The sequence below is a fragment of the Rhinopithecus bieti genome, unplaced genomic scaffold (assembly GCF_001698545.2).
Source record: "Rhinopithecus bieti isolate Rb0 unplaced genomic scaffold, ASM169854v2 scaffold_42948, whole genome shotgun sequence".
NCBI lineage: Eukaryota > Metazoa > Chordata > Mammalia > Primates > Cercopithecidae > Rhinopithecus > Rhinopithecus bieti.
This window is the reverse complement of record NW_016817872.1, coordinates 508,636-530,936: the sequence shown is the minus strand read 5'-3', so window position 1 is coordinate 530,936 and position 22,301 is coordinate 508,636. Positions and strand designations below refer to the sequence as shown.

Sequence of the window (22,301 nt, the reverse complement as noted above, 5' to 3'; positions counted from 1 at the left end):
TTTTATTCTTAGTTTTAATCATGCATTTTATTTCCTTTTAATCTCTTTGTCTTCTATTAATCTCTATCTGTACAGCTTTGCCACCATTTTTTTATTTTCTCACTTGAAGTAGTTCCAGAAAAAAACACAAAACCTCAAAACTGTTAACTTGACCTTATAATTTCCTTCCTTTCTTCCTTCCTTCCTTCCTTTTTTTCTTCTTTCTCTCTTTCTTTCTTTCTTTCTTTCTTTCTTTCTTTCTTTCTTTCTTTCTTTCTTTCTTTCCTTCCTTCTTTCTTTCCTTTCTTTCTTTCTTTCTTTTTTTCCTTTCTTTCTTTCACACAGGTAACACCTATAACAAATTGACAATTGCAACCAAGTTAAATCGAACCTGGAAGGGAGGTAGCCGAAATGTGTCTCAAAGAATTATTTTCAACAAATAGCATTTAAGCATTGGCCAAGGTGGGAATAAGACCAAGAGAACCGTCTAGGCAGTGACTCAATGTGTTGAAGCCAGGAGTGGCAGCTGATACCCTACATTTTCAAAGCCCTACCATCTATGACCATTAATCTTTCCCTTCCTTGACACCCCAATTCACCATCAAAACTGATTTCCCAAGGACTGTATTTCCTTAAAAGGTTGTTGGCACAGAGTCTGGGGGGGCAATGCAAATCCTTTGGGTAGGTGTTAAGATTGTGACTTGGAAAAGGTTCCCTAAATAGGGCTTAGAGAACTGTCCACCTCATCTTTTATTTTTTGCTGCTAACAATCTAATACTTCAAATGCAGAACCTTCAGTGTTTTAAGGCCTTTGAGCTGCTGATACACAATAGTGCATCAGAGCTGCCTCTCAGTGCTCCGGTCACCTAAACAGAAGATGACTGAAGGAATGAAACCATGAGTTAATTCCCAGGAGGAAAATAAAACTGGGAATAAATGCATTGCTCAAATTGAGCTGACACTCCTCCACTAAGGTTTGAAAAGACCCTATTAATGATACCTTCCATGTGGGCATGAGGTTGGCCACCAATCAAGTAGCCTCTTTTGCCTAATATCCTTGGCAAATATATGTTTGTTAGCAACAGGTCTGAATGAAAGAGACTGAGTGGGTCTTAATTCAGAAGAGCTGAATTCACTCTGTGAGTCTGAAGATACAAGTCAACCTCCAGGAATCTTTGCTTAGCTGGATAGTGTGGGAATAGATGATGATGGGAGTGAAGATAGAAAGAGGATAAGGACTGATTTGAGGGAAGCTGGTAAGGTTCTTTTGTGGCTACTGAAATCACATCAGTAGTAATGTCATCTATGGGTCTTCAAAGTTTCTTGTATTACCTATGGGTATAATTAAGCAACTGGGAGGGTTGATACTGTTACCTTTCTTAGCTTGTACCTTCTAAGTTAACATCACACAGGCTGCTAACTCTGCTAGGGCAAGAGAGAGGCCTGGAGAGTTGGCAAGAGTGCGAAGATACTGGAGAGGGGTTCAGAATAGGATCGATTCTTCTAATATTATTCTTATTTCTTGCTAAGAATTGGTCCTTGTAATTACAGTGAGGTAATGGTCTGGATATAAATGAGATATGGTTTTGTGAGGAAGAAGCATAGAGGATTATTCTTAACAACTGTGGCAGTCTTGCCGATATGGAACCCAATTTCAGAGTTTGTGAAATGGTATAAGTCTCATAAACTATCTCAGCACTGCATCTGTATTTGTGGGCACCTGTGCCAAAAGCACCTTAATATGTTTCTGGGTTTTTTTTGTTTGTTTGTTTTTTGTTTTTTTTGAGACGGATTCTCGCTCTGTCACCCAGGCTAGAGTGCAGTGGCACTATCTCGGCTCACTGCAAGCTCCACCTCCTGTTTTAGGCCATTCTCCTGCCTCAGTCTCCCAAGTAGCTGAGACTACAGGCGCCCGCCTGGCTAATTTTTTTTGTATTTTTAGTAGAGACAGGGTTTCACTGTGTTAGCCAGGATGGTCTCAATCTCCTGACCTCGTGATCCACCTGCCTTGGCCTCCCAAAGTGGTGGGATTACAGGCGTGAGCCACGGCGCCCGGCGATATGTTTCTTAATGTAATTGGCCAGAGATGGCCAATAGATGTCTTCTCAAGTGTTTTTGATCACCAGGTAAGTGCTACTGGGAGTGATATAATATGGTGGTTCCTAAAGTTATTTTTGGTCCCTTTTTTTTTTTTTTTTTTTTTTTTTAAAAAGGCTATGATAGATTAACAACACCTGCCTTGGATGCAGGAGTTAGGTGAGGCTGCACACGTGCGTGGTATTTTCTATCCCTACGCTAGGTTTTGTTTCTGTTGGCTCTCTTCACTAGACTTGAGATGACTTGATTTACAGTAATCCCTATGTGATATAACTAGTCTAGACCTTCCCTTCACCTCAATTCCCAGCTCCAGGTTTCAGAAAGCATGTCCCACTCAACCTTTCTCTCCAGTTCATCCTGTATTAATTTCTTCCCATATTAATTCAAAGGGAGTGGACAAGTACCTGGCTGAAAAGAAACAAAGAGATCCCCAAAGTGTTGGGGGCTTCCACATACAATTGACTAATTTTCACTTAACTTTTGGAGGCTAGACATGGGAGAGAGAAAAGCATTGCCCAGTCACAGGTATGGAAGGGAGTACTGGTAGCTGGAAAAACCATATAGAAAACATGATGACCATGTTGAGTTGTTGGTGCTGAGGCTGTGAACTCTTTGGCTTCTTTCTGATGGCCCTCTCGAGAACAATGTATACTATTCTTATAAAAGATTCTTTCTCCCAGAATTGTATCTCCTCAGAGCAACAGCGAAGTTCTCAGGACCAAAGCCTACTCTAGCCTGAAGGGCTACGAAGATTAGGATGAGGATAATAATCCAAGAGTCTCGACAATTCCAATAGTCTCTGGTTGGCTCCAACATCATAGAAATTTAACACTGTTCCACTTGTTTACAAAATCTAACACTGGCTTAGACATTCTGGACGTTCAGTGAGGGTTCCAGCATCTGATATCCCTCAACTCTTTTCCAGGGTGAGAGGCCCACTTACAGGAAACTTAACTTCTCACCATGTGGACCCATGAGGGTTTTTCTCTTGCAGAAGGGCTAAAAGTGAGGAGCTATGGAAAATGTGGGTCACTTTTAAGGCAGACTGTTTGGTTGTGTGGAATTTTTCCTAACCTAGTTCTACCATCTTGGATTATTCAATGTATAGGATAGAGCAGCAGGAAAAGTAGCAGCAAATGTGGTCCCAAGGCAAGATTTGGGGGAACAGGTAAGTCCTAGAGGGATATTATTACCTCAAGCCTCAAGCAAGGGGCTGACATAATACCTTGACATTGCAATCCTAAGCCATTCTCAGATTGGCCTCGAACCCTGGAGTTGGGGTAAAATCCCCCATGGCAGCAGAAGAATTGGGGCGCTTTGCATACCTTATAATCTTTACCTCTTCCTATGTCCTAGTTCCCTAGAAGATAGTTGATCACAGACTATTTCACTGCCAATCCCAAAGGACTGTACAATTGTGCATGTCCTACATATTCCGAGCCTCAGGGTGTGAACTATCTTGACATCTCCACACTTGGTCTTAGCAGTTTCTGCAAATTTCTTTCTCCCAAGGATAGTGTTGGCTAGGAGCTTGGGAAAGAAAAGATTGAGTTTATTCCAGTCTCTGTCTACTCATCTCCAGAACTGCCCTCACGCAGATGTTTGTATGGGTGTGTATGCATGCATGTGTACTAACCACAGATGGGCACACTCTAGATATAGAACATGTTTCTTGCTGTGGTTGTGTGACAAATGGCTAGAATTTTAGGAGGCTCTGGGACTGCACACTGTATATGCAATCCATCTCAGACTTTGGGATGGGAATCCATTTCATCATCCAGCATGGTGAAACTTGGTTCATTCACCCCACTGTGTGTCCTTCCTGGGTAAAATTAAAGGCAGACCGGTTGGGTGCTAAGGATCCCTGGTGTGGAGAGGCCATTCCATTGAGCAGCTGACTGTGAAATCAATACCAAAGGGATGCGGGTCCTGGCGTTGGGAATTCTTTGACAACTCCTTGTCCTTCCTTAGCCATGGCTATATCCCCGGAGGTCTTTCCGGCTGTGTTCTTGGGCCTGGGGGTCCCGACAAGCACAGTCACCTTGTAGGTCACAGGACATAGGGAATGGGGTGACCTGCAGAAAGAGAGAAGAAGCGAATCAGGTGGTTTGGTCTGAAGCAGTAATGATCAGGAAGGCAGTGGAGGGCAGCGATACAATCACTGGATTTGAGGAGCAGAAGGTTCAAGTTCAAGTCATGGCTCTGCTTCTTGCTATATCCTGGTGATAACTTTTATCGAGAGCACCATGATCATAATCATAGCAGTTTTCATTTACAGAGGCACTTGCTATGGGTCAGGCATTTGCTATGGGGTAAGGCAATGTACTCAGTGATTTCCAAACAAGAAAACACTTTTGACAACTCTGTAAGACAGATGCTCCAACAATCACCCTTTTATTGATGGGGAAACTGAAGCTCAGAAAGGAATAAGAATTTGCCAAAAGTAATAATAAGTGTCAAGTCTAGTATTTAAAGTAAAACAAGCTACTTATCTCTGAGCCTCAGGTCCCTATGTAGAGCTGATATAATAAGACCCACTTTGTACTGTAAACTATAGGAGCTGAGTAAAATCATGGGTGGAAAATTGTAGTGCACTATAGCAAAGTCAATTAATAGAATTGTGTAATGGAATATCTGATGTATATGTGATCAAGTGAAAGAAAGGATGTGGAAGTGTCCTTTGAGAAACCATAAGTCTCTGCACATATTTGTCACTTTGATTTTAGTAGGCAATGATGAAAACTAAAAGCATGTCTCAGGGAAGCTAGACCACCTTCTGGGAGGCTTGGAATCCTGAGTAGAGAATAGATCGTATGGAGGTTTTGCACAAAATTTGAAGGACCTGGGAAGCAGATTTTAGCATACGAAAAAGTGAGAGGACTGAGTTCAATCCGGTTTCCAGTTCGTTCTTTCATGTGTTCTGTGACCTTGGCCAGCTTTCCTTTCTGAAAACTGATAGGAAGAGCCCAACAGAGTGAGTGTCTTCCCCATCCAGCAGATAATCTATCTTTCCAAAGAGCACAGTGCAGTCCCTGCTTGAGTCCCCGCCTGAACTAACGCAAGTAGATTTCACCTCATTGCATCATGACATTTGCATATCACTTTCCCTAGAGAGTCTCCAATCTGCGCAGATGGATTTAATGACCTCATTTGCCTCCTGCCTGGGCAGGGTCTCCAAGTGGTCACGTAGTCTCAGAGAGAATCTTTGTTTCTATCCCTCTCTCTCATGTACTTGTGGACTCATTCTCAATGTCTAGCTCTTCTTTTTTCTCTGCCTCTTTGACCACTTTCCCTCCCTCCCAACCTCTCTCCATCCTGAAATTTTGCAAAAATTTAAAAGGTAGAATGGAACATCAGAAAGATTTAAGTATACGCCCAGCTCTCTCATCTACTTGAGACGTGACCTTGAACATGTGACAATTTCTCTGGGTCTCAATGAACTCATTCATTTAATAGGAAAAACAAAAGTGTAGACCTCCTGAGGTTGTGATAAGGAATACATGAAATAACTCATGAAAACACCTCACACAGTGCTTGACATATGCTAAGTGCTCAATTATTCTCTCTCTTTCTCTCTCCCACTCCCTCTCCTTTATTTTTTTGGTCTATCCTCCCACCACTTCTGTGGCCCATAAGGCAGGGACCAGGTCAATCGTGTTTATTTCTGTTTTCACAGGGCCTAAGCCACAGAATGAATAAATTTCTATGCATTGCTCCATCTCTCTCTGACTCTTTGTACTTATGGCTACCACAAATCTTTGTTTCTCTTTTCAGTTTCAATTCCTAAGTGCTTGATGCTGTGGTAAGCATTTCCACAGTCCCTTTTTCCAAGCAGCACCGCTCTTCTTGCTCACAGCTACTTGCTGTTCTCTGTTTAGACATTTACTTTCCAGCCTCTGTGACTCTGTGGAATACATCTAGGATATTCCATCTAGAATCTAGAATATTTGCTCCTATTCATTTTACCTTGAAGAGAAGCACAGATTGTTAGAACTGGAAGTGTCATAGAGAGAAAACCCTCCAGTCCAAACAGGGAAACTGAGGGGAAAGCCAAGTCAAAATCCAACCACTAGGGTAGAGTGTGGACAGTACTATCATGAAAGCCAAAAGGTTCGGGTTGGGATCCTTGTTTGCTTCACGCTCGCTGAACGATTTTGGGAAAATCCCTCCATTGTCATGAACTTAGGTTCTACATCTATGAAAGGAGGATTTTTAAAATACCATATTTCATATCGCATTTTTTGTGAGGATCAAGCAAGAAGAAACATGCAAAAGTCCCAGCACATGACCTAACACCTTTGAGATGCTCAGTGCCGAATACATATATGCTGAATCAAATTTCTCACTCACTCGTATTTCACCATCTTTCCTGCCTATTGTCCCCCACCTCCCACCTTCCACACTTGAACAATCTCCTTGTCCTTAACTCCCCCATGCTTTATCCATCCCCATCTCCTACCCTTGCTCTCATTCTATCATTAGCACGATCCAGTTACCTCTAATGTCTTCTCTAAAATTCTCTCTGTAACACTTTCCCATTGAGCTCAAACACCCATTAGGGATGGTTTCATGTCTGCTTTATCTTTTGTGCTTTCTGCTGCACCTCACTCAAGGCAAATATTCAAAAAATTATATGTCCTAGAATAAAATCCAAAGTCCTTACCACAAGTTCAAGGCCTTGCATGATCTGATTTCTATATAATTCTCAGATCTGACATGGTTCCCTTCTCCTCCTCACTCTCATTGGCTTCTTTATTTATCGGTTCCTCATATACTCTGTTTTCCTACTTTTGTGTCTTTAGCCACTAATGGTCCTCCACTCTGACTGCCCTTCCCTGGCCAGCTCTTTTTCATTGTCCAAGTCTTTTCTCAAGTATCACTACCTCCCTCAGTAGTCTGACCAAAGATACTAGGTTGGTGCAAAATAATTGTCGTTTTGCCATTGAAAGTAATGGCAAAAACAGCAATTACTTTTGCACCAATCTAATAGCACCATCGCCTTCATACCATATCACAGCATCTTATTTTTACACCCTTCTAATACTGAATTACTTCTTTACTTCGATGTCAGCTCCCTCTGGGCAGGGACCATGACTGTTGTTGAACTGAGTCTTTATGCATTCAATGACCCATGAATGAATGAGCAAATGAATGCATGAATATGCAGGCAGAATACAAGTCAGGGAACCTCCACTCTTGCAGTCGGCTGCTGGGTGACTTTAGAGAAGTTACTTCCCTTCTCTGAGCTTCAGCTTCCCTACCTATAATAAGAGTTGATTTTCATAGCTCCTAACTTCCCATCTGGCTGAAAATCCTTCTCAGTCTGAGAAAGGTAGAAGGCAAAGACTTGGCCAGAAAGGAAGCTGAAACATAGAATTTCTTCACAAATCCTGTCTTGAATGCTTCCCTTCCTGCCCTCCCCAGTTCAATCAGCTTCTCCAAAATTGCTGGCTGGCAAGGCCGTGCCACCAGTTAGCTTCTCAGGCCTGTCTCGGCACTCTGGCTATGCTGGGGTGGTATCACCTTTTTCTTCCTTCCCCAGGCCAGTCAGGGCAGTTTAAGCACTTCCCAAATAAACACTGAAGGAAACTCAATCAGAATATGACAAGGCCTAGGAGGGTTGGTCTCAGGAGGCCTATCCAGAGCCTCCTTGTCTCCACTATATGCTTGTAAGTAGTATGTTGTAGACTTTACACAGAAACTGTATGACTTTCGGCAAGTCCCTGGCATCTTCAGCCTCCCCATCTGTAAGACAAGAGTCTTTATCAAGACCTCGCAGGGCTCTGGTGAGGAGTCAGTGAAGTCATGTCAGGTTCAGCCTAGCTCTCAGAGTGCCCAATGTAGAGGAGACACATGGTGTTTTCTTCCTTCCTGTTGCCTCTTTGTGAACTGCCTGTTCAGAGCCTTGTCTGTTACAAGCTTCCTCACTGATCACAGATATAAAGCTGAGAAGAAAAGGGTAGAGATTTTCAGGTATTCCTAGGTCTAACCTGGAAAGGACTTTGGGACACCTGTTCATGCAGGTTCAAGCGGTGAATACCATTGTACACACACTAGTGATTCCAAAGGACCTTCCACATGCCAGATGATTTTTATATATTAGCTCTCTGACTCCACACCACCTTGTGAGACTATCACTATTAGCTACCCATCTTGCAGATGAGAAAATAGAGGTTTCAGAATGTTTAAAGCAAAACTAACCTGTCCCAGGCCTCAGTACCAGTCAGTGAGTTGATGATGCAGGATTCCAAAACCCAATTCAAACACTTGAGAGCTTTTCAGCAAGTGAGAGTAAAAAGAAGGGGGAATGGCCGGGTGCGGTGGCTCAAGCCTGTAATCCCAGCACTTTGGGAGGCCGAGACGGGCGGATCACGAGGTCAGAAGATTGAGACCATCCTGGCTAACATGGTGAAACGCCGTCTCTACTAAAATTACAAAAAACTAGCCGGGAGAGGTGGCGGGCGCCTGTAGTCCCAGCTACTCGGGAGGCTGAGGCAGGAGAATGGCGTAAACCCCGGAGGTGGAGCTTGCAGTGAGCTGAGATCCGGCCACTGCACTCCAGCCTGGGCGACAGAGCGAGACTCCGTCTCAAAAAAAAAAAAAGAAGGGGAAAAAAAGGTATTTTCTTCACAACGTGAAAAGGCTGACTGCTGCTTTGTCTTTTTAATCACCAATAACTTTTATCCTTATTATGTGCCTGGCACTGAGCTAAACTCAATGTGTATCATTATCTTACTCACTCTGCCCAGCAATGCTAAGAGGTAACTATTCTTACTATCCCCATTTTACATCTTAAAGGAAACTAAGATGCAAAGAGGTGAGTCAGTGGACTGGCAGGTGGCCTGGCACTCCTTAGCACCATGCCCCAGGAGGACGGCAGAGCAGGAGTCAGGGTCCTCTCTTCACAGATGAAGAAACTGAGGCATAGAGAGAAGAATCACATCTTGATAAAATCAGAGCTCTGAGCCCAACTGCCAGATTCCCTGACTCCCCAAGCAGCTCCCCACCTTCTCCCCGAAGCGGCCTCCCAAGAAAACCTACCACCCACAGCATGAACACCATGGTGGCCAGTTTACATTTGGGGATTCTCAGCATCATGTGGCTAGGCTGTCCCATAAATGGCTTGGCCACCCACTCTGGGATTCTGTTAGCAAGCCAGGGCCATGACTGCCAGGATTCTCTCCTTTTTTACTCGGGGCGAGAGATGGTGCTCCAGCACGTGGGTTCTCCCTCTGGATGAGCTGCTGAGGAGAACACCTCCATCTGTGAGTGTGAGTGGCTCAGGAATGCAGCTGAGGCAACTGTACCACAAGGCCCTGGCTGCAGATCCTGTCTAGAGCTGAGAGACATGCAGGGGCTGGATTCTGACTCAGACTCCACAGGGAAGTAACTAGCAGAGCATGGTGGGGGTGCTGGTCGAGAAGGGACAAGAGTCATGTTGTGCTGATGGTCAGAGAGCTTTGACTCTGTCTCCTGCTGGCTGTGGGGGCCACATCACTGGCAGGTCACTTCACCTGGTTGAATCTTAGGGTCTTCACAGTGCTGATGGAAAGATTTCATGAGGACCAAGTACATAAAGGCATGACGCCAAGGACAAGGATTCCCCTGTAAGTTTCTTAAATGTAGGATGGATACAGTACCTGGCATAAAACATGGAACAGTTAATGTATACAGAAGCTTGTTTAAATGAAGATAAAGTGGTCATGTGGATAAATGGAAGATAAAGTGGAAAAAATATGGGTAAATTGGAGGAAAGCACTGACCTAGAGGAGAAAAAGACATGTTTGAGTCTTTGCCCTGTTGCTGAATTTGGTGTATGCTATAAGGCAAGTTACTTCCCTTTTCTGGGCTTCAGTTTCTCTATCTGTAAAAAGGAGGTACTAACAGTCCTACCACACAGAAGCATGTTGGGTAAAGTATGAAATGCAAGTAAAGCATTTAGCATAATGCATGGCATAAAATATGGGCTCAATAAATGATGATGCTAGTGGTGATGGTGGTGATGGTTTTGACAGTGAGGTAATGATTATGGTGGTGGTAATAATGTTGATAATTATGCTGATAACTTTTTGGGATAGAAGGGCTGGATTCCATCATAGGACCAATATAAAATGACCAAGATAAAATGAGTGTCTACTTCATCCATAAGGAAAAAGTCAGGGCTACATTCCAAAGCGGGGGGCCAGGGGAGGGATGGGATTTAATAACATTCCAGAAGCCAATAATTTTTGAATATGGAAGAGTTAGTCTAGTGTGCTTAGCCATCTGCTTGTTGTCTCTTACTAATCCTCCAAGTTAAGCATATCTACTCCCTCTTCTAAAAGGCCTTCTGGGATTCCCTAGACTGGCTCAGTGCTTCAAATTCTCCTGAATACCCCCACTGGCCTCTGGATAAAGTTCAATCTCCCTGGCTTGGGTGATAAAAGCCTTGCTTATCCATCTAGGCTTATCTTTCATCCCTTTTCCCCTTGTACCATGCTCTGGGCATACTCAGGGAATTATAATTTCCTTAACACTTTCCCTAGTGTCTGGGCCTTTGCACAGCCTGTTCCCCTGGCCAGAGATACCCTTTTCCCTCCCACCCCTATCTCTGGTCCTCCCTTACTCCTTTCATCTGGGAAATAACTTCTGTACTTTTCGTGTATTGCCTTTGTTGTTGCCTTCCCTAGGAAACTTCGCTGACCTCCTGACTTGCTGTGTCTCCATGAGTACTTGCTATACTCTAAATGTCTGGCTACTCATCCATAAAACATGAACTCAGTGCAGCTGGGACCAGGTTCTTGTTCATGGCCTAGTACAGTATCTATCACACAGCAGGTACTACCCTAAATTCACTTGTTCAAAAAGTATTTATTTGTGGGTGTTGAGTACATACTATTGGACAGGAAACATTGAGGTACACTGGAAATTGGAATCTATCAACAAACAAGAAGCACATTCTTATCCTCATTAATTCTGCATTCTAGCATCAAGAGGGGTAGGGGTCATCTGATCATAAATAAATATATTTTAGAGTGTGTTCCAGGGTGATAAGTATTAGGGAAGAAAGAAAAACCAAAACAGAAGGCAAAGCAAATGAACGTGGGAGTGCCAGGGTGATGTGGGGTGGGTGGTCAGCGTTGGACTCATTGAGAACACGGCACTTGGGCAAAGACTTGAAAGAGGTGAAGGAGTGAGTCATGAGGATGAATAGAAGAGGGTTCTCAGCCAAAGAAATTGCCAGTGACACAGTGACAAAGGCTGTAAAGTAGAAGGATGCCTGAGCTGAGCTAAGGACAGCAAGGAGTCCAGAGGGCCAGAGGTGAATAAGAAAAGGCATACACAGTGGGAAGGGGGCAGTCAGAGAAGCAATGTGGGTGGGAAAAGCACCCACATTTTCCCAAGGGCTTTGTAGGCACTGGGAAAACTTAGGTTTTCACTCCAAGTAAAATGGGAAGGAACTGTATGTCTTTGCATTGAGGTATGATGTGATCTGACTTGATTTAAAAGGACTATTCTGTGAGGTTAGGAGTTCAAGACCAGCCTGAGCAATATAGTGAAACCCTGTCTCTACTAAAAATACAAAAATTAGCCAGGTGTGGTGGCACATGCCTGTAATCCCAGCTACTCAGGAGGCTAAGACAGGAGAATTGCTTGAACCTGGGAGGCGGAGGTTGCAGTGAGCCAAGATTATGCCACTGCACTCCAGCCTGGGCAACAGAGCGAGACTCTGTCTCAACAACAACAACAAAAAAGGATTATTCTGGCTGCTGGGTCAAGAAGAGACACTGACGTACATCCCCAAGTCAGCTACCCAACACCCAGCCCTTTGTTGATACAGGTTATCACCCACTCTGCTAAGAAGGCTGCTCTCCATGTAATGATGTTGATTATTTTTCCATATCTTATAGAATCACTAACCTTCTTAGACCAATGATAAATGTCCTTTCTTAAGAAACCATGTTCTCATTCAGGTAGGGTTTAAGATTTAGCAAATTGGTCATTTAGCAAATATTGCAGCCCTACACATAGTTGCATGAATTGGGTGCACCATCCTGTGCTGAGAGGTGTTTCTGGGATTAACCTCTTCTTATTCTCTGTAGGTCTCAGTCTTAACTACCCCTCCGCTTCCTGCTCAATGACCAACTCATCCAGGAAGCCATGTGAAGAGTCCTTAGGCACATTTTTAGAAAGCCTTGGTATGTTGAGTTCTTAGACAGGAATCTAACTCAAATATCAAGACATAAAAACCCAAAGTGAGTCTGGCCTACCCAAGGTCACAGAGTTAATAAGTCACAGAACCAGGACTATACCCCAACTCCCTAGACATCTATAAGAATCAGTCTCTTAGCAGCCATCTGAAACATGACCACAACTAGTGTTCCAGGCCACCACACCTTAGAAAGCTTTGGTATGTTGAATATGTTAAGGTTGTTTCCCTTTTCTCCCTCACACCCCAACACATGCTTACTTAGAATGATTCCAATTATAAACTCAATATTTTTTGTCATGAAGGAAAACCATTGGAGCGACCATTCTGGAAATCTGCTTTGTATTTGAGGCTCCTCAAGGCTCCAACAGGAAAATAATAAACTGACATCCTGAGAGGCTGAGTCCTGCCCCTTCCTGTCTGCCTCACACTGCAGGCAGGTGTCTGGGTGGGAAATTGGACACCCCTGTCAGACAGAGTTTCCTGCACTGTCTTGCTCTTGTCTGCCAGCCGGGTCCAGGTCACCCCGTAAGGCGGATGTGGGGAACAGCTGGTGTCTGTACAGACAAATATGGGAGGGAGAATGAAGGGAGCAGACAGTCATCATGCTGTGCCAAGGCATCACAGAGGCCCTAGCCCTGGGAACCGGGAAGAAATTTAGGTGGAAAACTGGCAAGAAGGAAGTCTGGGAGAAGATGCTGAGTGCTTAACTCTGGGCCTGGAGTTCATACCAAAAACTTCATTCCTGGAGGTCTACAAAGCAAGAAGATCACCCACAAGGGGCAGGACAAGATGCTTAGGCAAGACACAAGCCCATTGCAAAAAGATGTTCCCAGGGGTTACAGGCAGGTGCTGTGCAGCTTAAGTTCTCTTGGTTTGCATCTTAGCTTTACCACTTGCTAACTGTGTGAACTTAACCCTTCTAAGCCCCAGTTTCATCATCTATAAAATGAGGATTAAAAAGATAACACCTAGGCAGCTCACATCTGTGATCTCAGCACTTTGGGAGGCTGAGGCTGGAGGATCACGTAAGCCCAGGAGTTCAAGTCCAGTTTGGGCAATGCAGGAAGACCGCTTTCTCTACAAAAAATATGAAAATTAGCATGGTGTGGTGGTGTGTGTCTGTAGTCCCAGCTATTTGGAAGGCTGAGGTGGAAAAATCATTTGAGCTTATTAGGAGGTTGAGGCTGAAGTGAGCCACTCCAGACTAAGTGACAGAGTGAAGCTTCATCTCAAAAGAAAAAGAAAAGGAAAAAAGAACAACATCTACAGCAGGGTTATTGTGCTAATGAAATGAAATGACATGTAAAGCAAAGCAATAACTCTTAGCTATTACCATTCATTCAGAGTTAGGAAATCCTAAATCCCAAACACAGCTCTGTCACCTTGTACAAATGATTCCACTTCCCTCAACCTCAACGTTCTACTTGGCTGAAACATTCTGGAGTTTAAGTGAGAGATGCACAGAGATCCCAACCATAGCCCAGCACATAGTAAGTGCTCAGTTAACTGAATTCCTATAATTTAGAAAGTTGCTTGAAAGTCACCCAGGGGTGAGTTTCTCTGAGTGCTAGCCTGGGTGCGTAAGGGAAGGGAATGTCTCATGATATGGGACTGGGGCTAAGGGGACAAGTGGGACCTATCCAGCAGGTAAGGGCAGAGGCATGAAAGGAAAGTAACCTCTCTCCTTCTCTGAGAGGCTTCCTACAGTGGAAGATGGAAACAGAAACCAGCACTTTCTTCTGTCCTGTGGATGCCCAGGGGAAACTCCTGTCTGGGCTCCCGGGGATGTCAGGATGATGGGAAGGCTGGGAGACTTATCTTCCCCCAACCCCATCCCTGCTGCTGCTGGGAAAAACTGCTCTCCTCTTTGCCAAGGGAGGGGTCCCACCCCCAAGGTTCCCTGGCAGTCTGGGCTCATGGTGAAATGTCTCCAACCAGAATGGGGAGGGTCATGCCGAGGTGTGCTGAGGACATAGGCACCCCGTGTGCTTTCTTCTGAAACTCAGCACCATGCAGGAGGAAAAGCAGAACTTGTGAGACAGACAGAACTGGGTTCAAACTTGGGCTTTCCCACTCACTTGCCAAGTGAACTTGGGCAAGTCCCATATGTACTGTAAGCCCAGACTGGTTCATCCGTGTGATGGGGATAAGAATAGTGACTTCTCTGTGTTGACAAGAGAATTAAAGAGGATTACAGAGACCAAGTGTCTGGCAGAGTGTCTGAAACATGCAGTGGTTCACTTGGGGAAGTCTTGTGTTCTTATTTATTGTCTCCATCTATCACCACCTTTAAGCCAGTCTACTGCAGGGAGTATTTGGGGGTGTCCAAGAAAGAGGAGAAAAGTTTCAAGAAGTTGAAGTTCCCTTAAAAGTCAAACTGGGAAATCTAAATTGTAGGAAGTGTGATTTTAATTTGAGACACTTTTCTTTTCCAGAAGTCAGACTTCTAGGAATCTTGCATCTGAAAAGCCCCAAACACCTGTCCACAACTGAAATAATGATGGCAAAGTCCTATCTGCCATAAAGGAGGTCCTTAGTCTCTCTAATCCATACTTCATGTACAGTTTTAAGAGATCTTTCCCCTTTTACCCCCCAACCACTATTCACCTTCACCAGGAAGACTCCTGCTCCCTCTTCAGATCTCCATGTAAATGTCCCTTCCTCAGAGAAGCTTTCTTGGACCTTCATGCTGTTCTCCATAAAATCTCACACTTCCTCATCATTGCCTCTTCCACAAAAGTAATTAAATGCAATAATTGTGTGGCTGCCTGCTTAATAACAGGCTCCCCTAATAGACTACAAGTTTCACAAGGGCAGAAATACTGCCTGTCCACAACCTGGTCTGGTGCTGAGTACACAGAGATCCTCAATGGACATTCAACTCATTGGATGAAGGCAGCTTGGCCATTTGCATTCTATACCCTCAGCCAACAAGAAGAAACAAGAATTTAAAGTGGAAGAAGAGGATTTCTTAACACAAAAAGCCCAACTACATTTATAATGCGGGTAGACAAGGAAGAAAAAAAGAGTATGAAATACATCAGAGCTAGCAAAGAACTGGTTCTGGGGTTCCTTAGTGAAGAGTCTGTGCTTATCTCAGGGCCTGGGAGTCTGAAATTGCTGCGCTTGAACTCAGTACGGGAACAGAGAGCCAAAATGGTGGCTTGGTGTTCAAATAATATGTATATGGTAAAGTTACTATAATAATTGGGAACCTGGCCAGGCACAGTGGCTTATGCCTGTAATCCCAGCACTTTGGGAGGCCAAGGTGGGTAGATCATGAGGTCAGGAGTTCAAGACCAGCCTGGCCAAGATGGTGAAACCCCATCTCTACTAAAATACAAAATTAGCCAAGTGTGGTGGTGGGCACCTGTAATCCCAGCTACTTGGGAGGCTGAGGAAATGCGGCCTTGAGACTGGGAGGACAGAGGTTGCCGTGTAGAGGCTGATAGTGCCGGGTGCCGCCCATCTGCAGCTCATAGCCCTGGGACCAAGCGAGAGGACTCAATCTCAAAATAAATAGTAAATAAATAAACTAATAATTAAAATATACTAAATATATATACGCTAGGTTGTGAATATATATATATTTGGAATCTGCACCTGAACCTCAATCTCATGACTTCATATTCCCACAATGCACTCCGTAGAGAGAGGAATCCATTTTGGAAAGTTCTCTGTCAAAAAGTCAGCTTCATATTTCATATTTTAGTACTTAAGTTACAATAGGTAGGAACGTTATTTTAAATAGAGCTGCTTTTTCTCCAACCATTGGTGTCAGATGGAGCCATAATTCTGTACAAACTTCTATTTCAAATACAAACTTCATCGTCCATTCACGTTCAAAGGTGGTTGACTCCAATGGAAGAAAATAGATAATATTGTTTACTATATTCATTTGGAAACAGTTATCAAGAGCCTTAAATATGCTTACACCCCTCCCTTGGCATTTCAATTGTAAGGATCAACGATAAAGAAATAATTAGAGCTATAAAAGTATTTTATGTGCAAGGATGCTCATGAGCATCTTTTTAGTTGTAAGAAAAAAGAAATAATCCAAAAGTTAAAAGTAAGAGTTGAAGTAAATGGTTATATAAATTATCATACATCACAACCATATAATAAACAACAATGCAGCAAAAAATACAGCTGAGACGTTTATACTACTATCAGATTTTTTTTTCTTTTTTTTTAAATTTTGAAATAGGGTCTCACCCTATCGCCTAGGCTGGAGTACAGTGGTATGATCACGGCTCACTGCAGCCTTGACCTCTCTGAGTTCAAATGGTTCTCCTGCTTCAGTCTCCCAAGTAACTGGGACTACAGACATGCGCCTCCATACCTGGCTACATTATTATTATTATTATTATTATTATTATTATTATTATTATGTGTAGAGACAAGGGTCTGCCTGTGTTGCTCTGGCTGGTCTCCAACTCCTGGTCCCAAGTGATTTGCCCTTCTTGGTCTCCCGAAGTGCTGGAATTACAAGTGTGAGCCACTGTGCTCAGTGCAAATAATTCTTATGTCTAAGATTTCCTATGCTAAGTAAACAAAACTAAGCAAAACAAGATTGCAAGCTAGAAAGGCAGTGATATATACATAGACAAAAATACCCTCACACTTAACAAAATACACAGAATAAAATACACCAAAATAAAAAGCAGTGGTTTTCTTTGGGTTTTAAGATAATAAGTGAATTCTTTTGTTTTCTTCTTTCTGAATTTTCCAATATGCATTATTTCATAATTAGAAAAAAATGATAAAATTCCTTAACAGAAAATGAATTTTATTGTCCCCTACTTAAGCAAAAATTGTACGCCTTCAGTGTCCTATCAAAAATCAAAACCAAACCGAAACCAAAGAAGGGTAGGCATCTGAAAAGTGTTGCCTACATGGGACTGACTGATCCTGGACAATCCCAGAATTTTTATTCCTCAACCAAAAGATTCAGTAACAGCCATTCGATTAGAATGTGTTCCTTGGGTCTTGTCCTATTTGTTCCTGTATTTTGGGTTAGAGCTTCTTTCTTGAAGAAACCAACTCTCCTAAGGATGTTGCAAAATAAAGGGACTGGGATTGGAATCCAGGAACCTCACTCTTTCTATCACTCACTTTGTCACCTGGGACAAATCATTCCTCTTTTATGGGCCTCAGTGCCCCTATTAATAAAATGAAACGTTCGGGCCAAGATAGTCATAGAGGGCTCTTTAGGCATGACTGACTATGATTCTTTGCTTTTCCTGTCTCAGAAACTCAGTTCCCCCTTCTTTAAAATGACACAGATGAAATGATCTTTCAGCTCAGATTGCAGATGAATATAAAAATAGAAATAGTTTTCCATTAACTCATTCATCACAAGAACGCTTCTCAGCCCAGGCTGGCTGGGTTACCACCTCCCTCCCAACTCTTGGCTGGGGCTCCTCACTCTGGTCTCAGTGGCAGTCGGAGAAAAATGGAGGTGGCCACTTTTCTGTGAGGGGTTAACATGCATCTATCGAATGTTTTTTCTTTGGTTTACTATAAACACTTGAATCACTCCTGGGTGATTAAAGAATAAAGAAAAAAAAATAAAGAAAAAAAAACCTGACATAAAGAAAAAAACCATGACCATGACCATCTTTCCCTAATTCTACAGGTATGACAAATAAGAGATAATTAAATGCCCATAAGACTGTAAATGACCTCATTAGGGATGTACTATTTTCTCTCTCTTAGACTTCAGCCCTACCCCCTAAAAATGTATGTTCTCTCGGATTTTACCTGCCAGTCTCCTGCTACAGACACCATTCTTTTGACTACCTCCTCACCCCTTCCTCTTATCCCTCAAGTTTCAGTGCAGATGCTATTGCTCTGCAGCGCCTTCTCTGACCTCTCGCCTAGCCCCCCAAGCACTTCATCCTTCCTTTCTGAAAGTATGTATTGCAGTTTTATTATCTGCTTCCGTACCCGATTCTAAGCTTTGAGAACCACATCTGTAAAAATCAACCAGGGCCTAGCCCATGATATTAGTTCAACTACTGACCAAAAGAATTAAAAAAAAATGAAATAAAGCTTGTGGACAGTGCTGGCACAGTTAGGACAAGGGTTGTCCAGCCATGTAGGAGTGATCCTGGCCCCACAAGCTGGAGAAGCGGGCAGGAGGCAGCTGTCGAGGACTGCACCCTGGCCTACCTTTTTGGTCTTCACTGTGGAGGTGCAGCAATCCCCGCCGTCATAGTTGCAAAAGGCTCGGTTGTTGATGGCATCACAGTAATTATCTCCCATGAAGGGCTGGAAAGTGAGAGAGAAGCAGGAAATGAGGCCTTGTTAGCATCCTGGAGTGAGTGGGAGCTGACGTCTGCAGTCCTTCGGGTGTCTGTCATCTTTTCACAGCCCTCCACGATTAGCTGGCCAGGCTTCACATCCCCAACACCCCCTTGGATAAGTTATCACCTCTACCATTCATAAAGACTCTTATCTTTCTTTGTACCATTCATAAAGACTGTTACCCAGTTTTTTCCAACTAGAGTACAGTTATGCTGAGAGACATACTCTTGTGTGCTTGGGTATGCAAAACCACAAATTAAATGACTTACATCTTCCAGAAAGAGGGCTCATTTTACTCAAAGACATGACCAGGAAACGTGAGCCTCCTTCTCCCACTTTTTTCAGCAGTAATTAAAAACATAATTTATAATAAAATATATGCAAATATGTTAGGAAGCTGAATGTAAACTGCCCCAAGAAGTATTAAAAAACAAAAGATAAAATGTAAGAACTCATAGAAATTTGGCATCACGGTCTGTGTGTGATGGTGGGCTCCCTCTCACAAGGAGAGCAGATATACTTGATGTCACATGTTTTACGTGTTTGTTTTCTTCTTTTGCTCTCCAAACAATAAGTGAGGTGGGTATTGCTTTTCTCACTCTACAGATGAAGATGTGGAGACTCAAAGACAGGGACTTGCCCAAAATCACACTGGCACAGTCAGAGTAAGTGATTTAAATCTAAGTTGGCTCTATGGTTTTTTTACTTCATCATTCTCGGCTGTTCTAGCATATGCTGCTTTATTTCTTTTCTTCTATGTGTTTCTCCACCCCGGGACACACCCAAGATGAAGAAAAGATAATAGAGTCAAGCCTTTATTTATCTGAACCCCAGAGTCTTTTTAGGGGAAAGTCCAAGAGTCTCTTGGATTCCCCAGTCACTTGTATTTCCTAATCCCAACCACTAGCACATTGTATTCTGTAGTCTGTTTATGTTTCTGTAGCTGGTACAAGACTGTGAGCTCTTCATGGACATGGGCAATGTCTAGTTTGTCTTTGCCTCCCAATCACCTCATTTAAGGCTGCACACAACTTTGGCTCTTAGTAATGTTTCTGCAGTGGAATGTAACTGTACTGGCGTAGTGTCAAGGGCAGTTGGCAGGGATTGAGAAAATCTGGGTTCTAGTCCTCCCAACCACAGCCAATGGGGTGGTTACTTCGTGGTTTTGGTTAAGTAGCTTTATCTCCTCTAGGCCTCAGGACTCCCACTAATGAAATAAAGAGGCCAGATTAGTCCAGTGATTTCTCAAAATAGTGAACTTACCCCTCTCCTCACCATCAAATGCAATATTGTGTGACATTTAAATATAGAAAGCAGATGAAAGTGAAACCACTCTGATTAAAGTGCTGGTTGGGGTCTCTAAAGCTCAGTAACTCATTCATGGGAAAGAGACGTCATTTGTTTAACACCTTTGCATCCGAGCATGCCTTCTGTGATCCAGTGGTCTTCCCTTCCCATCCTCACTGCTCCAGAAAGAACCAAGCTCCATCCCAGGTGGCACTCCTGGCTTTTGCCTCTGTGTTCCAAATTCTCACTCACAGAACCTTTGCACCCTGAACTCATGATGCCAGATTTCATTTCCTCACTCCACTATTCGAGTCCTAAAAAGATCACAGCTAGACAGAGCTCTAAGAGCAAGGAAGACCTAAGCTCAGGTATGTGAGTATGCATGCACATGGCTGTGAGTTCAGATGTGACTCTGCTGTGTGACCACCAGAATGAACACATCACATTCACATTAGAACAGCGGGGTACAAACAATAAAGGATAAACCCTTTCTTTTCCTTCCTGCCTCAGGAGGTCTACCTGTGGGCTATGTTCTTTTTTATGTAATAAATGAACAGAATAATGATGGAGACTAATTGTCCCTTCCTTAGAATTAAACGAACTGGCTTGGTAAAGAAGTAGCTAGGGAAAAAGAGAAAAATTAAATGAAGGTGGTACTTTTTTTTTTGAGCCCTGAAAAACATTCTCCAGTCCCATCACTAGTTACTCTACCCTATATGTTCTTTCCTGCAACCATACCCTTTCATCCACTTATCCACCCATCCATCCATTTATCTTTATTCAATCCTATGTATTTAATTCCTACTATGTGTTACACATTATGCTAAGGAAAGGGATGCAATAGTGAATCGACATAGATATAGTTCCTACCCCTCCAGACCTTATACTTCGGTGAAGAGACAGACTTTAATCACATAATCACACATCTAATTAACTAATTTCAACTCTAATAAGAGCTATGGAGAAGAGGTATGTGATGCTATTAAAGAGTAGAAAGATTTGATCTAGACAGGGAACTCAGTGAAGGTGTCCCTGAGGAAATGACGCTTCAGCTGAGATCATAAAGATGAGTAGGAGTTAATTAGATGGGGGTGGAGAAGAGAGAATTTCTAGAGACAGGGAACAACATGAGAAAAGCTCTGGTACTTAGAGATTTCTCCTGTCTCTGGTGTAGCTCATGTTGCTACTTCTACTAGTAACGCATTCGGACAAATGAACCATCCTTCAAGATCTAGCTCAAATGATAGCTCTCCAAAATGCCACCCCTAATAGCCTCAGGATGCTCTGTGCTGCCATAGCCTCTTGTATTTGATTTTGTGATAGCTCTTCAGGATTTTAAAATTATCTCTTTAATTGTCTATATCCTTCACTATAATGTGAGCATCATCCATTTATGTATCCTAGATTGCTAGCAAAATGTCTGGTATTTGTGCAAAACTTTATCAAATATAGATTCCATAAATGGTTATTTATTAAAATGCTGGATGGATGGATGGATGGATGGATGGATGGATGGATGGATGGATGGATGACAGGCAATAAGATAACATAGATGACTCAAGGAGAGCATAGTTACTATTTTCACTGGACTAACACCAATATATTCCCAGAACTGGAATAGTATCTGGCATATAAGAGGTTCTCAGTGAAGCTTTGATGAACAAGTGAGTGAATGATCACTTTGGACCCAGCATGATACAGAAAACAGGGGCTCAAGGGTCCCCAAACCCTTTCTTTATCTTGGATACCTCTGGATACTCGAGGCTGATAGTCCCAGAGTTTGTATGTCTTCTAAGCATAATTTTCAGCTCCAGACAAGGCACTATTAGAACAAAGCTAAAGAGGAAAGGAGATGAGGGGCACCTGCAAGGGCAAAGGCGATAAACATCACTGACAGGGCTCAGAGTCTGACAGGTGAGGGTCTCTTGGGTCTCACTGCTGAGTCCAAGGAGGGATTGAATTCCGCTGTCACACTGGTTGCCCAGACCGCTGACTCAGCAGAATGAGTGCCCAGGTAACTCAAGCTTTCTTTTCCCAAAATGCTGGACTGATCCAAAGAGATAGAAGTAAGCAACAGCCACAGGGCCTTGGCTTTGATTTTGCCATCCCTAATTGAAGCCTGGGAGAATGGGGTTCCTAAAGTCAAGTACAATGTCAAGTACCCTCAGGAAATCCCTCAACAATGCAGAGAAAAACATGTATGACCTAGGGACTGTCTTGTGACACAGATTAGGGAATGGATCATAGGCAGGCAGTAGGAGAAAAGCACCAGCCTGGACATTAGAAGAGTGGGCCCATGTTTTGTCTTTGTGGTTATCATGCTGTGCAAACTTGGACATTCCATCCCCTCTCTGGCCCTTGGTTTCTACTCTATACACCAAGAAAATAGAGCTAGATCAAATTAAGAGCCTTCCCAGTTTCGGCATTCCATCAAATT

General features: G+C 43.1%; 2 protein-coding genes across 2 annotated transcripts in view; one reads left to right on the top strand and one right to left on the bottom strand.

Moving 5' to 3' along the window:
• The first annotated feature begins 268 nt into the window (after positions 1–268).
• LOC108518106 (protein PAPPAS) lies at positions 269–2,230 on the top strand. Its single transcript, XM_017856269.1, has 2 exons — positions 269–1,730; positions 2,023–2,230. The coding sequence occupies exons 1-2, from the start codon at positions 1,553–1,555 to the stop codon at positions 2,205–2,207; spliced, it is 363 nt and encodes a 120-aa protein (XP_017711758.1). The 5' UTR covers positions 269–1,552; the 3' UTR covers positions 2,208–2,230.
• Positions 2,193–22,301, bottom strand: part of PAPPA (pappalysin 1) — a 254,934-nt gene continuing 234,825 nt past the window's right edge. The window contains exons 21-22 of the mRNA XM_017856267.1: positions 18,443–18,541; positions 2,193–4,151 (exon numbers count right to left, since the gene is read on the bottom strand). Of these exons, the coding sequence (XP_017711756.1) occupies positions 4,044–4,151; positions 18,443–18,541 (207 nt within the window). The 3' untranslated portion in view covers positions 2,193–4,043. The remainder of the gene's footprint in view (positions 4,152–18,442; positions 18,542–22,301) is intronic.